Source organism: Hylobates moloch, unplaced genomic scaffold (genome assembly GCF_009828535.3).
Source record: "Hylobates moloch isolate HMO894 unplaced genomic scaffold, HMol_V3 SCAFFOLD_14, whole genome shotgun sequence".
Lineage (NCBI taxonomy): Eukaryota > Metazoa > Chordata > Mammalia > Primates > Hylobatidae > Hylobates > Hylobates moloch.
The window spans coordinates 69,662,180-69,678,237 of NW_026652289.1; the positions used below are offsets into that span (position 1 = coordinate 69,662,180).

At 39.7% G+C, this 16,058-nt stretch overlaps 1 protein-coding gene across 10 annotated transcripts in view; it reads left to right on the forward strand.

The window, feature by feature from the left end:
* Window positions 1-16,058, forward strand: part of SPG11 (SPG11 vesicle trafficking associated, spatacsin) — a 118,647-nt gene that overhangs the window by 34,447 nt on the left and 68,142 nt on the right. For all 10 annotated transcript variants that reach the window (XR_009209854.1, XR_009209856.1, XR_009209855.1 and 7 more), the window contains exons 9-16: window positions 693-848; window positions 1,239-1,414; window positions 3,576-3,752; window positions 7,286-7,357; window positions 7,737-7,864; window positions 8,149-8,324; window positions 9,687-9,900; window positions 14,499-14,702. Coding sequence is in view for 7 of the 10 variants with exons in the window: in XM_032175459.2 (XP_032031350.1) it covers window positions 693-848; window positions 1,239-1,414; window positions 3,576-3,752; window positions 7,286-7,357; window positions 7,737-7,864; window positions 8,149-8,324; window positions 9,687-9,900; window positions 14,499-14,702 (1,303 nt within the window). In the remaining 3 variants the exon portion in view is untranslated. The remainder of the gene's footprint in view (window positions 1-692; window positions 849-1,238; window positions 1,415-3,575; window positions 3,753-7,285; window positions 7,358-7,736; window positions 7,865-8,148; window positions 8,325-9,686; window positions 9,901-14,498; window positions 14,703-16,058) is intronic.

Genomic DNA, 16,058 nt, shown 5'->3' on the forward strand with positions numbered 1-16,058 from the left:
CCACTTAACTTTGTTTTTCTTTTTTCACTCTGTTGCCCAGGCTGCTGGAGTATGGTGGCGCAATCTTGGCTCACTGCAACCTCCGCCTCCTAGGTTCAAGCAATTCTCCTGCCTCAGCCTCCTGAGTAGCTGGGATTACAGGCACCCACCAGCACGCCTGGCTAATTTTTGTATTTTTAGTAGAGGCGGGGTTTCACCATGTTGGTCAGGCTGGTCTCGAACTCCTGACCTCAAGTGATCTGCTTGCCTTGGCCTCCCAAAGTGTTGGGATTACAGGCATGAGCCACCGCGCCTGGCCCTGCCACTTACTTTCTAAATTAGCTCGGGCAAGTTACTTATCCTTTCTGAACCTCAGTTTTTTTAATCTATGGAAAGAGAATATAATACACACCTACCTCTTCAGTTGTTGAAAGCAATAAATGAGATAGCATTTGTAAAACAACAAGTACAGTACTTAAGATGTAGGTGGTCGGCAAAAGGGTAGTTAGTGATACCAGTAAATGATAACTATTAATAATTAGAATCATTAAAGTTTGCAGGTAATAAGCCTGCAGAAAAGTTTTGTGAGCTTTTTGAAGATAAGATGTTGGTCCCTGTTTTATGTTTAAAAATATTGTGACATGATATTTTTGATAATGTTAATTTTATTGTGAGAATCCTAGTGTTCTTTAATTTCTTTGGTTCTTTCTCAGATGTGGAAGAGCTGATACCAGCGTTGGATTTACTTTGCTCAGCAATTAGAGAAAGTTATTCTGAACCCCAAAGCAAACACTTTTCAGAACAATTGCTTAATCTTACGCTGTCTTTCCTTAACAACCAAATAAAGGAGCTTTTTATTCACACTGAAGGTAAGAATAGCAGCTAGGAAGGGGGCAATTCTACTGTTCCTATGTCAGAACAGATACAAGTGCTGCTGTTGGGTGACACAGCATAAACCAGTGGCACGCCATTTACTACATTTGGGTAAGGTCAGTGTGTAATTGAGTAAGTGAAATGGGTTTTGATACTGAGAAAGTTGGTAGAAATACCCAGGACTAATCGTGAAGGACAAGGAAAGGAAAGGGTTGTATTAAAATACAGAGCTACTTACTTGTAAACAGGAAAATCCTCAAACATATTGTTTGAAATTTAAAAATACCAAGTTTGAATTTTGACTTTCTTTAGAATTATTTATAACAGCTCATGGTTTATATTTATACACACACACATACAAATTGGCACATTGGTATTTTCCATAGAACTAGATGAACATCTGCAAAAAGGAGTGAACATTTTGACTAGCTACATTAATGAACTTCGAACCTTCATGATAAAGTTTCCTTGGAAGCTAACAGATGCTATAGATGAATATGATGTACATGAAAATGTCTCCAGAGTAAAGGAGAGCAATATATGGAAGAAACTGAGCTTTGAGGTAAGTATGAATAATTATCACCTCTTTTATTTGCCAGATTCAGAAGATCTGAGAAAACAATAGAAAAAACAGAATTCAGACTCTATGTACTTGTGATTCAGAATGCTTGGCAAAGGTTTTAGGTTTTATCGGTTTTGGGATTTCTGATTATGACTTCAAATTTATGTCTACAAGCTCCAAAATTTATTTAATTCACTATATGGGTAGGCTCTCTCTTAATGCTAGATCTGCCCACTTGGGTTCAGTAACAAACACCCAACTCTAAACCCATGTGAAGTGGCACTCGTTAGCAATACTCCTGGTGTTTTGGACTCATGCATTCTGCCTGACCTCTGGATAAATTGAATTGCTGCTGCTGATTAGATCTTTGGAAATTTTTATTTTACCATGTTATTACTTAGAAGTATACTTAATTTTAGTCCTATCTGAAATTCTATTTAGGACATTTTGCCAGTTAAATTTGTTTCCATCTGTTTGCCTTTTTTCCCCCCACAGTAAAAGTTATAATAATGCAGCTAAAATTTACTACCATCTGTATGACTTAGGGACTGGAAGAATTCCTTCATCCACTGGAGGGTATTGGTATTGGAAAAACAAAAGCTAAAACAGCTTAACACAGATGATCATAATCAATAGGGAATTAAAGTGATAAGATGGAGATGCTGCTAGGTTGTTAAGATTCCTGTTCTTTGGGTGGAGGGATTAAAGTACCTAGTGTGACTGCATTTTCTGTATCTCTTATTCATTCTGTAATCTTAAAAAGTAAGAAATTATCCGGGCACAGTGGCTCACGCCTGTAATCCCAGCACTTTGGGAGGCCGAGGCAGGCAGGTCACAAGGTCAGGAGTTCGAGACAAGTCTGACCAAATGGTGAAACACTGTCTCTGCTAAAAATACAAAAAAATTAGCCAGGTGTGGTGGCAGGTGCCTGTAATCCCAGCTTCTCAGGAGGCTGAGGCAGGAGAATTGCTTGAACCCGGGAAGTGGAGGTTGCAGTGAGCTGAGATCGCACCACTGCACTCCAGCCCAGGTGACAGTGTGAGACTCTGTCTCAAAAAAAAAAAAGCAAGAAATTACTTACTTTTCCTTCTACTTTTTTGACTCCTTTTTCCTGTCTCCTTCGCAGGTTTCTTTTCCTGTTTACCTCCTTTATTGTTCTGCAAGGCTCTGTCTATGGTCCTCTTTTTACTCAAAATCCTTGATTTTCAACTTTTGCCAGGGGAAGGGGTTATAGTTTACTTTGATAAAAATTGTAGACCCTGTCTTCAGAAACAGGCATGTGAATGTGTACACATAGACAAAATTTTATACATGGCTTAATGGGGTTTGCAGATCTCTTTAAAGCCGTAGGTTAAGAATGCCTCCTTTCTGTTCTCTCTAGGGTTCAGATCTTCAGTTTAAGTATTTCTTTTCACATGGATTATTGGTAGTAGCGTTCTAATGCCTCAATATCTTGAGCTTGAATCACTTTCAGTCCACTCTCTATATTGCTGCCTGGATATCTTTCTGTAAATATGTATCTGATTACATCACATCTTGCTTTTATGGTCTTTCAGTGGCTCCACGTAGTTTCAGGATAAAATCTACCTCAAACGCAAGGCTCATCATGATGGATCCTCTGCTTTGCTTTCAAGTCTCATCTGCTACTCTCTCCAATTACATTGAGTAATTTATAGTTCTCTGAAGGCTTGATGCAGTTTCTTTTCTTTGTCCCTTTGCATATGATATTCTCGCTTTTTGGAACACCTGTCCTCTTATCTCAGTATATCTATGGAACACTTACTGGTCTTTAAATTTTTTGCCTCATCAGTTACTAGTTACTTCTACTAGCAAGCCTGTGCGGGGGGACACGGGGGCGGGGGTGGTCGTCCTTCTTATTTAGGTGTTTCTCTTCTAGACCTTCCTCTCTAGCACCCTGGGTTACTTTTATCACAGCCCCTATCATACAGTACTATAATCAGTGTGTCTTCCACTAGCTCCTGGAGTGTAGGGTCTTAGTTTTACTCAATTTTCTATCCCTTGAACCTAACTCCAAATCTAGTAATAGATTTTAAATAAAAGTTCCTTTGTTAGATGTTAAATAAATGTATAAATCCCATGTTGATAATCATAATAAGGAAATGAAAAAGAACTTAAAAGGCAAACGTTTTTCTTTTCCTAGGAAGTTATTGCCAATGCCATTTTAAACAACAAAATACCAGAGGCACAAACTTTCTTCAGGACTGCTAGTCATTCTGCTCAAAAACTTGAGGAGCTGATTGGCATAGGCCTAAATTTGGTCTTTGACAATTTAAAAAAGAGCAATATAAAGGAAGCCTCTGAACTTTTGAAGAATATGGTGAGTGGTGTAATCCATAAAGTCTTAAAATGTATTTAATATAATTTCTAGTTACTATAAAATTGGTTTGTATTCATAATTATTTCATAAACTAGGAAACTTATGTAGTAAATAATGACACTAAGAAATAATGACATTAATAACACTGAGAATGGCTGGGTGTGGTTGCTCATGTCTATAATCCCAGCGCTTTGGGAGGTTGAGGCAGGAAGATCGCTTGAGGCCAGGAATTCAATACCAGCATGGGCAACATAGCAAGACCCTGTCTCTACAAAAAATTAAAAAATAAAAAGGACATGGTGGCTTGCACCTTGTACCTTGTATTAGTCCGTTCTCATATTGCTATAAAGAACTACCTGAGCCGGGCGTGGTGGCTCATGCCTGTAATCCCAGCACTTTGGGAGGCTGAGGTGGGTGGATCACCTGAGGTTAGGAGTTTGAGACCAGCCTGACCAACATGGCGAAACCCCGTCTCTACTAAAACTACAAAAATTAGCCAGATGTGGTGGCGGGTGCCTGTAATCCCATCTACTGGGGAGGCTGAGGCAGGGAAAATTGCTTGAACCCAGCAGGCGGAGGTTGCAGTGAGCCAAGATGGTGCCACTGCATTCCAGCCTGGGCAACAGAGCAAGACTCTATCTCAAAAACTAACTAAATAAATAATAATGAACTACCTGAGACTGGGTAATTTAGAAAGAAAAGAGATTTAACTGGCCCACAGTTCCACAGGCTATACAAGAAGCATAGCTGGGGAGATCTCAGGAAACTTACAGTCATGGCAGAAGGTGAAGGGGACTCAGGCATGTCTTACATGGCAGGAGAAAGAGGAAGAGAGAGCAGTGGGGAGGTGCTACACACTTTTAAACAACCAGATATCGTGAGAACTTACTTCCTATCACAAAAACAGCAAGGGGGAAATCCACCCTCATAATCCAGTCACCTCCCACCAGGCCCCTCCTCCAACACTGGAGGTTACAATTCAACATGAGATTTGGGCAGGGGCACAGATTCAAACCATAGCACACCTGTAGTCCTAGCTACTCAGAAGGCTGAGGCAGGAGGATCTCCAGGAGTTCTAGGCTGCAGTGAACTACAATTGCACCTATAAATAGCTGGTAACAGAGCAAGACCCTGTCTTTAAATCTAAAAGAGAAATAACACTGAGAAATGTTTTGGTACTGAGAACTTTTTTTTTTTTTTTTTTTTGAGACAGAGTTTCACTCTTGTTGCTTAGGTGACAGTGCAGTGGTGCGATCTTGGCTCACAAAACTTCCACCTCCCAGGTTCAAACGATTCTACATCAGCTTCCCGAGTAGCTGGGATTGCAGCATGCACCACCATGCCTGGCTAATTTTGTGTATTTTTAGTAGAGACGGGGTTTCTCCGTGTTGGTCAGGCTGGTCTGGAACTCTTGACCTCAGGTGAGCCACCTGCCTCGACCTCCCGAAGTGCTGAGATTACAGGCGTGAGCCACCATGCCTGGCCTGAGAACTTTCTTGAAGATATTTTCCCCCTAATTTTATTTAGATATGAGTGACAAAAATTACATGTATTTAAAGTATACAATATGATGTTTTGATATGTATGTACATTGTGAAAAGATTACCACAAGTAAGCTAATTAATATATCACCTCACATAGTTATGTGTGTATATATGGTGAGAACACTTGAGATCTACTCTCAACAAATTTCAAGTGTACAATGTATTATTATTAACTTTAATTACTTTACTGTACATAGGTCTCCAGAACTTATTTATCTTATATCTGAAAGTTTGTACCTTTTGACCAATATCTACTCCTTTCCCCTACCCGACAGTCCTTGGTAATATCATTCCACTCTCTATTACTGTGAGTTCAGCTTTTTCTTAGATTCCATATATAAGTGAGAGCATGAAGAATTTGTCTTTCTGTGTCTGGCTTATTTCATTTAGCATAATATCCTCCAGGTTCAGCCATGTTGTTTAAAATTGCAGGTTTTCCTCTCTCTCTCTTTTTTTTTCCCTTTTTTTGTAGAGACAGGGTCTCACTATGTTGCCCAGGCTGGTCTCAAACTCTTGGGCTCAAGCAGTCCTCCTGCCTTGGTCTCCCAAAGTGCAGAGATTATAGGCATGAGCCAACACACTTGGCCTTTCCTTTTTTTTTTAAGGCCAAATAATATTCCTTTGTATATATACACCATATTTTCTTTATCCATTCATCTGTTGATAGACACTTAGGTTATTTCCATATCTCTTGAAGAGATTTTTAAATGGCATTTAAAAGTACTCTCTGAGCTGGGTGCAGTGGCTCACACCTGTAATCCCAACAATTTTGGAGGCCGAGATGGGCAGATAACTTTTGAAGCAGGAGTTTGAGACCAGTCTGGCCAACGTGGTAAACGCTGTCTCTACTAAAAAGGCCAAAAATTAGCCAGGTGGGTGATACATGCCTGTAACCCCAGCTGTTCGGGAGGCTGAGGCACAAGAATCATTTGAACCCGGGAGGCAGAGGTTGCAGTGACCTGAGATCGCACCACTGCCTTCCATCCAGCCTGGGTGACAGAGCGAGACCCTGTCTCAAAAAAAAGAAAAAGAAAAGAAAAATACTCTGTTAGACCTGACTTTGATTAGGAGGAGATAGTGTTTCTCATAGAAGACTTCACACTTGTCGAAGCATGCATAGGAGCTCATTATTTGTTGGAGGACATTCTGTGTTGTTGATGTGACTCCTTACATCTCCACTTCAACTTTCTAGTAAATTATGCCTTTGCTGGGCTTTATGCTCTCTGGTTTTACTTCATATGAGAAGGGAAAGCCCTAGAAGTAGGGCTCCTAGACTAAGCTGAGATCTAGCCCTAATCTGCATGGTTGGGGTCTTGCCTATGGTAACTTTCAGGAAGTGTAGAGGAGTGGAACTATGTAAAAGGGATGTTGTTTGCATTGATCATTGTTTCCACTTGAATCAGCATACCAGATTGCTGTCGTTTTGGTCCTGTGGTAGCCTAGCATTTTTGCCTTAAATTGTTCTGTGTGCTGCCTTTGCTCTGGCAAAATGCTTAAGGACTTTAGGGATAGGCAGTAAATACATATAATGAATGTAGGAGGGCCAGGCAGGGTGGCTCACGCCTGTGTTCCTAGCACCTTGGGAGGCTGAGGCAGGAGGATCACTTGAGCCTAGGAGTTCAAGACCAGCCTGGGCAACATGAAGAAATCCCATCTCTACAAAAAATACAAAAATTAGCCAGGCATGGTGATGCACACCTGTAGCCCCAGCTACTTGGGAGGCTGAGTTGGTAGGATCGCTTTGAGCCTAGGGGTCGAGGCTGCAGTGAGCTGTGATCATACCACTGTACTCCAGCCTGGGCAACACAGCTAGACTGTCTCAAAAAGAAAAAAGAAAATAGGGAAATGAATGTTTGAAGAGCAGAAAGCTATGGAATTCTAACAAGATAGATGTTTATAATAGGGTGTTTCTGTATCTAACACATATTTATGTTCAAAATAGTTCCATTACAAAATGTAACTTTTTTTGGTTTTCTATGTTTATTTTAGGGGTTTGATGTAAAAGGCCAATTGCTCAAGATATGCTTCTATACAACTAATAAAAATATACGTGACTTTTTGGTAGGTAAAGGTGAGACTACGTAGTATACATTTTCTAGAAAGCCTGGGTGAAAAACTTGGAAGAAAACCTTGGAAGAAAAACTTTAAGTAATTTTAATGTTCAACTAATATCTAATAAGTAAAAGTGTGACAACCCTTTCATCTTTTTTTCTCCTTCATCTTTCTTCAGTGACTATTTTACATTTGTGGCAAAAGAAAATTTGTGTTAATATACATTAACTCAAATGTTCAAAATATAATTCTTGAATGGCATATTATCTCATGACTTTTTTTATAATCTTTAATTCCCAGCACTACCTTCTTTGATAATCTCATGACATTTTTTGCAAATGTGCTTGATTTTTTGTAAAGTCACTGCTTTAATTACTTTTTATTCAAGGTTGAAATTTTAAAAGAAAAAAATTATTTTTCTGAAAAAGAGAAAAGAACTATAGACTTCGTGCATCAAGTTGAGAAGCTTTATTTGGGACATTTCCAAGAAAATATGCAAATCCAGTCATTTCCCAGGTAGTCTCATTAGTCCCCTTTTGATAATACTAGAATACCATTAGATAGTATTTCATTTATAATTGTTAGTGAACACAAGTTTCTTATGTGGAACTGAGCCTGCATTCTCCATGGAGATAAAACTTGTATCAGACAGAAGGGACTCAAGAGTTTTTTGTCATTTTAATATTTGCACAATCAGAATTATGTGTTCCCCAAAAGAGTAGATGTTCTTGAGCAGATAAAAAGGAATGATGCCTTTTTCTCCAAAATTTAAAAAAAAAAATTTATATCACTGTTTTTAGGTACTGGATAAAGGAACAAGATTTTTTCAAGCACAAGTCTGTTTTGGACTCATTCCTGAAATATGATTGTAAAGATGAATTTAACAAACAGGACCATAGAATTGTGTTAAATTGGGCTCTGTGGTGGGATCAACTAACACAAGAATCCATCCTTCTACCCAGGATAAGTCCAGAAGGCAAGTGTTAGAGAGCCTGAAATATGAACATACTGAATGAGGATTAAATTGGGTATTGATATTTTAATATTTTGATGTGTCTCAATTTTAGAATTCCTTTCGGGAAATAATATTCAGGTTCTTTAAAATGCAAATCATTGCATTAAGGTCTCTTTCTTATCCCAGAGTTTCTGGGAGGGATTTATAATGTGCTAATAAAAGAAAAAATAGTTAATTGAGATTTCAAGGTTGAGTTTGCATTCCAGCTTCAAAGTGACAATCTGTTTTTGCAAATAGTCTTAAGTTTCTTGTGTAAATTGGGGATCTATGCCATCTGATATAGGGGATCTGGGGCATAACTAACAGTGGTAAACAGTAGCAATTCAGAGAGTAAAATTCTGGCTTACTATTATGGCTGAAGTTTTTATTTGTTTATTATTTTTAATTTTTTTTTCCTTTTCATCCTTCCCCATCTGAAACAAAGTTTTTATTTACATTAAGGGAAAGAGAAGAGAAAAAGAGGGTTGAACAGGTTAAGTGAAATGTACAGCTAATACGTAAGTTTCATTTTAACCACCATAGTAACTAGAAGCTACATCTAGCTTTTTGGCTGTAGTATTGATTATAAAATGAACAATGTGGCCAGGCATGGTGGCTCACACCTGTAATCCCAGCACTTTGGGAAACCGAGATGAGAAGATTGCTTGAGGCCAGGGGTTCAAGACCAGCCTAGCAACATAGTGAGACCCCCATCTCTACAGAATATATATTTTTTAAATTACCTGGGCGGACGGTCGTGGTGGCTCACGCCTATGATCCCAGCACTTTGGGAGGCCGAGGCAGGCAAATCACCTGAGGTTAGGAGTTCAAGACCATCTAGGCCAACATTGTGAAACCCCGCCTCTACTAAAAATACAACAATTAGCTGGGTGTGGTGGTGCACGCCTGTAATCCAAGCTACTTGGGAGGCTGAGGCAGGAGAATTGCTTGAACCTGGGAGGCGGAGGTTGCAGTGAGCCGAGATTGTGCCGCTGCACTCCAGCCTGGGCTACAGAGCAAGACTCTGTCTTAAAAGGAAAAAAAAAATTTACCTGGTCATGATGGCACATCCCTGCAGTCTCTGCTACTTGGGCAGCTGAAGTAGGAGTACCACTTGAGCCCAGGAGGTCGAGGCTGCCATGAGTGCACCGCTGCACTCCAGCATGGGCAACACAGCGAGGTCCTGTCTCAAAAAAAGGAAAATAGTAAAACAGAGGACCTGAATAATTAATATGTTGTATAAATATCTAGGTCCAAATTGTTATATTTACTCAGTAATTTAGTGTTGAGTTACGTGTCAATAAGCATAATTAATTATATTTTTAAATGTGTTTTTTTATGTAGAATACAGATCATATTCCCCGGAAGCCCTCTGGAGATACCTCACAGCTCGCCATGATTGGTTAAACATTATCTTATGGATTGGAGAGTTTCAAACCCAGCACAGTTATGCTTCACTTCAGCAGAACAAATGGCCCCTTCTGACTGTTGATGTTATTAACCAGAATACTTCCTGTAACAACTACATGAGGAATGAAATTTTAGATAAGCTGGCCAGGTATTATAACTGTTGAACTAATCCCCAATGGGAAGAATACAAGGGAAGAGCAAGAAAAATAATGGTATAGCTTTTCCTTTGAAATGCCATAAATCCAATGCAGTGCTGTTTCATATTACCATAAAATTTAAAGGGCATCATCTTCAGTGAGGTTTTAAAATCCTACCCATTTGGCCAAGCTTGGTGGCTCATGCCTGTAATCTCAGCACTTTGGGAGGCCGAGGCGGGCAGATCACCTGAGGTCAGGAGTTCAAGACAAGTCTGGCCAACATGGTGAAACCCTGTCTCTGCAAAAATACAAAAATTAGCCAGGCATAATGCCAGGTAATCCCAGCTACTTGGGAGGCTGAGGCAGGAGAATCGCTTGAACCCGGGAGACAGAGGTTGCAGTGAGCCGAGATTGTGCCATTGCACTCCAACCTGGGCAACAGAGTGAGACTCCGTCTCAAAAAAAAAAAAAAAAATCATATGCATTTAATATCATGTGGGTAGTAAATAAGCTCTCAAGTTCTAGATGCAGGTTCCTCCCAAAACATTTTATGCACTTTGGTACAGAAATGTTAAGTTTTCAGTAGGGCTATAAGGAGCAAGTGACAAGAGCTGAGATGGGGGTACCTTAGTATCCTGTCACCTGTGCTTCATATCACTACATGTGTGCTGTGCTTGTTTTTGAACTAAGAGAACTGCTGAATTAAGAAATAATGGGGGGAAGTAGCTCTTGATGTGAAGATTTTAAAGTTTAATTCATTTAGAAAAACCTGTTAAATTGAACCATATGAACTTGCCATTTGTGTGGGTCAAAAATGACTGAGTATCAACCATTTCATATGGCTCCATTTAATCTATCTTTCTAACCTGTTGAAATAGTATAAGGAAAGCTAATAACATGTATGTTAAGTTTCTTAAACATATTTTTATGTGTTATTTTCTATTTATACTTATTGGGGTATACTTACAGCTGTATTTTCCTCCCCAGCTTAAAGATGTGGAGAGTCAGATCCAGGGATATTAAGTGCTTTGCCCAAGCCAGTTAGTTACAGATTTAAATCCCTTAGCCCCTGATTTTCTATTCATTCTTCTCTCCATTGCACTAAATGCTCTTGTTTACTACTAGTAAATATTATAAAACTTGTATGCTTACCTAATATTTTGCTTAGCATTTGGTTTTTAAACTAATGTATATATGGTTTTGGAATTATGAAATTAGTAAATTAATGAACTCCATACCACCAGATTAAAGGGGAAAAATCATACCACCCTGTTATATACAGAAAAGCATTTGATAAAATTCAGCCTATTTACGATCAAAACTTGGCAAACTAAGCATAGATGCAAACTCCCTTAATTTTTTTTTTTTTTTTTGAGATGCAGTCTCACTCTGTCGCCCAGGATGGAGTGCAGTGGTGCTATCTCTGCTCACTGCAAGCTCCACCTCCCAGGTTTACCTCATTCTCCTGCCTCAGCCTCCCCAGTAGCTGGGACTACAGGCGCCCGCCACCATGCCTGGCTAATTTTTGTGTGTGTGTGTATTTTTAGTAGAGACGAGGTTTGACAGTGTTAGCCAGATTGGTCTCAATCTCCTGACCTCGTGATCCGCCTGCCTTGGCCTCCCAAAGTGCTGGGATTACAGGCGTGAGCCACTGCGCCTGGCCTAAACTCCCTTAACTTAAAAGGGGTATCTAGAAAAATCCTTTTAGCCAACATCATACTTACTAGTGAAACATTGTGAGCATTCTCTTTAGATTTGGAGCAAGACAAGCCTGCTATCAAGTCTTACCAAGTTGATCTTTAAATATAGTACAATCTCAGTAAAAATCCCAGCGGTTTTTTTTTTTTGTTTTTTGTTTTCTTGTGGATTATGACATGCTGATCATAAATATTCATATAGAAATTAGAGGGTCTGCCAGGCACGGTGGCCCACACCTGCAATCCCAACACTTTGGGACGCTGAGGTAGGCAGATCACTTGAGGTCAGGAGTTTGAGACCAGTGTGGCCAACATGATGAAACATCATCTCTACTAAAAATACAAAAATCAGCTGGGTGTGGTGGCACTTGCTTGTAATCCCAGCTACTCAGAAGGCTGAGGCAGGAGGATCACTTGAACTCAGGAGGTGGAGGTTGCAGTGAGCCAAGATCAAGCCACTGAACTCCAGCCTGGGAGACAGAGTGAGAGTCCATCTCAAAAAAAACAACAACAAAAAGAAATTAGAGGATTAAGAAGAGCCCTGAAAAACAACTTGCCCTACCAGATATCAAAACTTATTCTAAAGCTGTAGCAGTTAAGACAGAGTATTGGTGCCGGGATAGAGAACAGAAGTGTGAGCCTAGAAACAGACCTATACCTGTATGATCATTTTACATATGACAGAGGTGGTCCTGCACAAGAGTGGAGAAAGAACCATCTTTTTGACAATGGGGCTAGAATAACTGAATAGCTGTATGGGGAAAAAAATCTAATCAGATTCCCCTCCCTACCTTATGTTGTACATTACATCAATTCTGGGTAGATATTAACACCTAAATGTCAAATATGAAAGTATAAAATTTGGAAAATGCTGTAAGTGAATATCTTCACAACTTTGGGGGTAGTAGGATATATGCTTTCTAAAAGGCCTAAAGGGGCAAAGATCTGGCACTGAGACCAAGAGAGCTGCTTGGCAGGAGTTGTGACCTTTAATGTAGGGTGTCAGCCAAGCTGTAGTCACCCAGCACAGAGAGAGTATTCCTTTTATCTCCTGATGGAGCCCTCCCATTGAGTGAACTAAAACAGAAGTCTGAGGACACTGGGGTCTTGTAGTAGAACCCATAGAGGTGAGCCTCCAGGAACAGAGTAGGGTGACACAGAGTAGAGCTTGGATCTGAGGAGAAGGATACCAGCACATAGGCTTCTCACAAAAGAGGAAGCACAAATGGCTAATAAACATAGGAAAAGATGCTCTTCCTCATTTGTAGGTAAGGAAATGCAAATTTATTTTACCCGAAATTTAGGAACAACTAAAATGTTTCACTAATAAATCTGATGTTGGCTAGAAGGATTTTTCTAGATACCCCTTTTAAGTTAAGGGAGTTTGCATCTATGCTTAGTTTGCCAATAGTTTTTATCATAAGTATGGCTAAATTTTCTCAAAGGTAGAGTGGATAAATATGGTATATTCATACAATGGAATACTGTATAATAATGAAAAATAAACTATACCCAGAGGTATCAACATAGGTAAATCACACAATGTTGGGTAGAAGAAATAAGGTGGAGAACAGTTTATCCAGAATGTTCCACATAATACAAAGTTCAAAATAGGCAAAACCTTAAATTATTGGGATTGCATATATGTGTAATAAAACTATGAATAAAAGTAAAAAGGCCAGACACAGTGGTTCACACCTGTAATCCCAACACTTTGGGAGGCCTAGGCAGGAGGATTGCTTGAGTCCAGGAGTTCAAGACCAGCCTGGACAACATAAACCTTGTCCCTACAAAAAATTTAAAAACTGAGTGTGGTGGCAGATGCCTGTCATCCCAGCTACTCAGATGGCTGAGGTAGGAGGATCACTTGAGCTCAGGAGGCGGAGCTTGCAGTGAGCTGAGATGGCACCACTGCACTCCAGCCTAGGTGACAGAGCAAGACCCTGCCAAAAAAAAAAAAAAAAAAAAAAAGGGCCGGGCGCCGTGGCTCACGCCTGTAATCCCAGCACTTTGGAAGGCCAAGGCAGGTGGATCACGAGGTCAGGAGATGGAGACCATCCTGGCTAACACGGTGAAACCCCGTCTCTTCTAAAAATACAAAAAATTCTCCAGGCTTGGTGGCAGGTGCCTGTAGTCCCAGCTACTCCGGAGGCGGAGGCAGGAGAATGGCGTGAGCCCGGGAGGCGGAGCCTGCAGCGAGCGGAGATCGCAACACTGCACTCCAGCCTGGGTAACAGAGCGAGAGTCCGTCTCCAAAAAAAAAAAAAAGTATGGGAATGATTATCATAAAAGTCAGGATAGTGGCTACCTCTGGAGGTAGCAAAGGGCATGCAGTGGGGGAGGAATATACCAAGGGCTTATAATGTTCTATAATTAGGTTAGTGGTTCCATGATGTTTCTATAAACTCCATATACAGGTATATATTTTCTTTATTCCTTTGGTATGTATGATGTCACAGTAACTTTGTAAAAAGTAATATTTACATGCAGATTTCTATTCTTGTTCAGTAGTTGGTCTATTTAAATTATTCTGATGTAGCATGATGATTTTGTTTGCATATTTTGGTGAATTTCTCAGTGCTTAGAGCATCCAGCTTCAAGGGTTAACCACTGTTGCTATACTGGGTCATGATTCCCATCAAAAACCAAAAAATGGAAATAGCTTGATTTAGGTTTTTAAAATAAGAAAGATAACTTGAGTCTGTCATTACTACCTTTAAATACTACAGTGGTGCCGAAAATTTTATTAGAAACCAGCAAAATATGTGTCTGAGAACATGTAGAGTAAGAACTGGTGGCATTAATTTGTAAATGCTTATTTTTAAGTAATTGAGACCTAAACTATGGGCGTGATTTGGTCTACTCTGAACATAGCGACTTTTTAACTTGCTGTCCTATAAATCTGTCCATAGGAATGGGGTTTTTCTGGCATCTGAACTGGAAGACTTTGAATGCTTCCTCCTAAGACTGAGCCGTATTGGAGGTGTAATACAGGATACCCTCCCTGTTCAAAACTACAAGACCAAAGAAGGTTGGGATTTCCATTCTCAATTCATTCTCTATTGTTTGGAGCACAGTCTGCAGCATCTTCTTTATGTCTACCTTGACTGTTACAAGTGAGTACTGAGAATGCATTTGTCCTTGAGCAGGTCTTCACATTTTCTCTTTGCATATGACTCCTGAATGTGACTTTTAGGAAAATAGTAAGCATTCACATGAGGAATACTGATCTTTTTGAGGTAGTTTTCTCCATCTCAACAGTTGGTACATCTTTGAGTTCCGTACTACATTCAGCAAAATGCTTATGTGTTTTTTGGTGATATTAATTCTGTAGTATCTCTGTTAACCTTTTAAATAATTTGACTTTAGAATACAATGAAAGAAATGCTTTAAAAGGTTTGAGAGGAAGATTCTAAAGTTTTACTTGGAGTTTTCTTTGATACTTCGATTACCAAGATAATGCTAAACAACTTTGATTTCATAGCAAGGTGTATTTCACTTCAAGGTATATTAGATATGCTCTAAAATTTATATTTCTACAGACACAAGCACAGAGAGAGAGCAATACATCAGTATATGTCTACCTAAGATTAACCTGCAGAATCATATCTGTGGCCAGTGTTAATTGATATTGAGTCAGTAATAACAATAACAATAGAAGTAGTCTTTAATATGTGAGTGTTTACAGTGTTGGCACTAAGCTAAGTACTTTATATGCATTATCTCATTTAATCTTCACAAAAACTCTATGGGGTGGTTACTCCCATGTCCATTTTACAGATGAAGAAACAGGCTTTGAGAGAGACTAAGTATGTTACTTAAGGCACACAGCTAATAAGTGGAAGAGCTGATTTAATTCTACTTAATTTTTATTCTGGAGCCCACGTTTCTGCACTCATAGGCAACATTTTTATTTTATTTTGTGTAGTAAAGACTAGGAATTGGCTGGGCACAGTGGCTCACATCTCTAATCCCAGCACTTTGGGAGGCCAAGGCAGGAGAATCACTTTAGCCCAAAAGTTCAAGACCAGCCTGGGCAATGTAGTGGGTCTTCTTCTTTACAAAGAAGTAAAAAATCAGCCAGGCATAGTGGCACACACCTGTAGTCCCAGGTACCTGGGAAGCTGAGGTGGGAGGATTACTTGAGCCTAGGAGGTCCAGGCTGCAGTGAGCCATATTTGCGCCACTGCACTCCAGCCTGGGCAATACAATGAGACCCGGTCTCAAAAAAAAACAGACTAGGAGTTGCAACAGAAGTTGTATTTTTGGTATGTCATATCGTTAGTCTTACTTAGAATTGTTGTCTCCAAAGCTACTGGCAAGAGAACAGATTTAAGAGCTGTGTTTTCAAAGTATGTATTCTGAGCCATAATTTCTCAGTTGTAACCTCTCTCTAGTTGTGTAAGCTTTTATTTGTTTTTTATTTTGAGACAGTCTCACTCTGTCACTCAGACTGGAGTGCAGTGGCACAA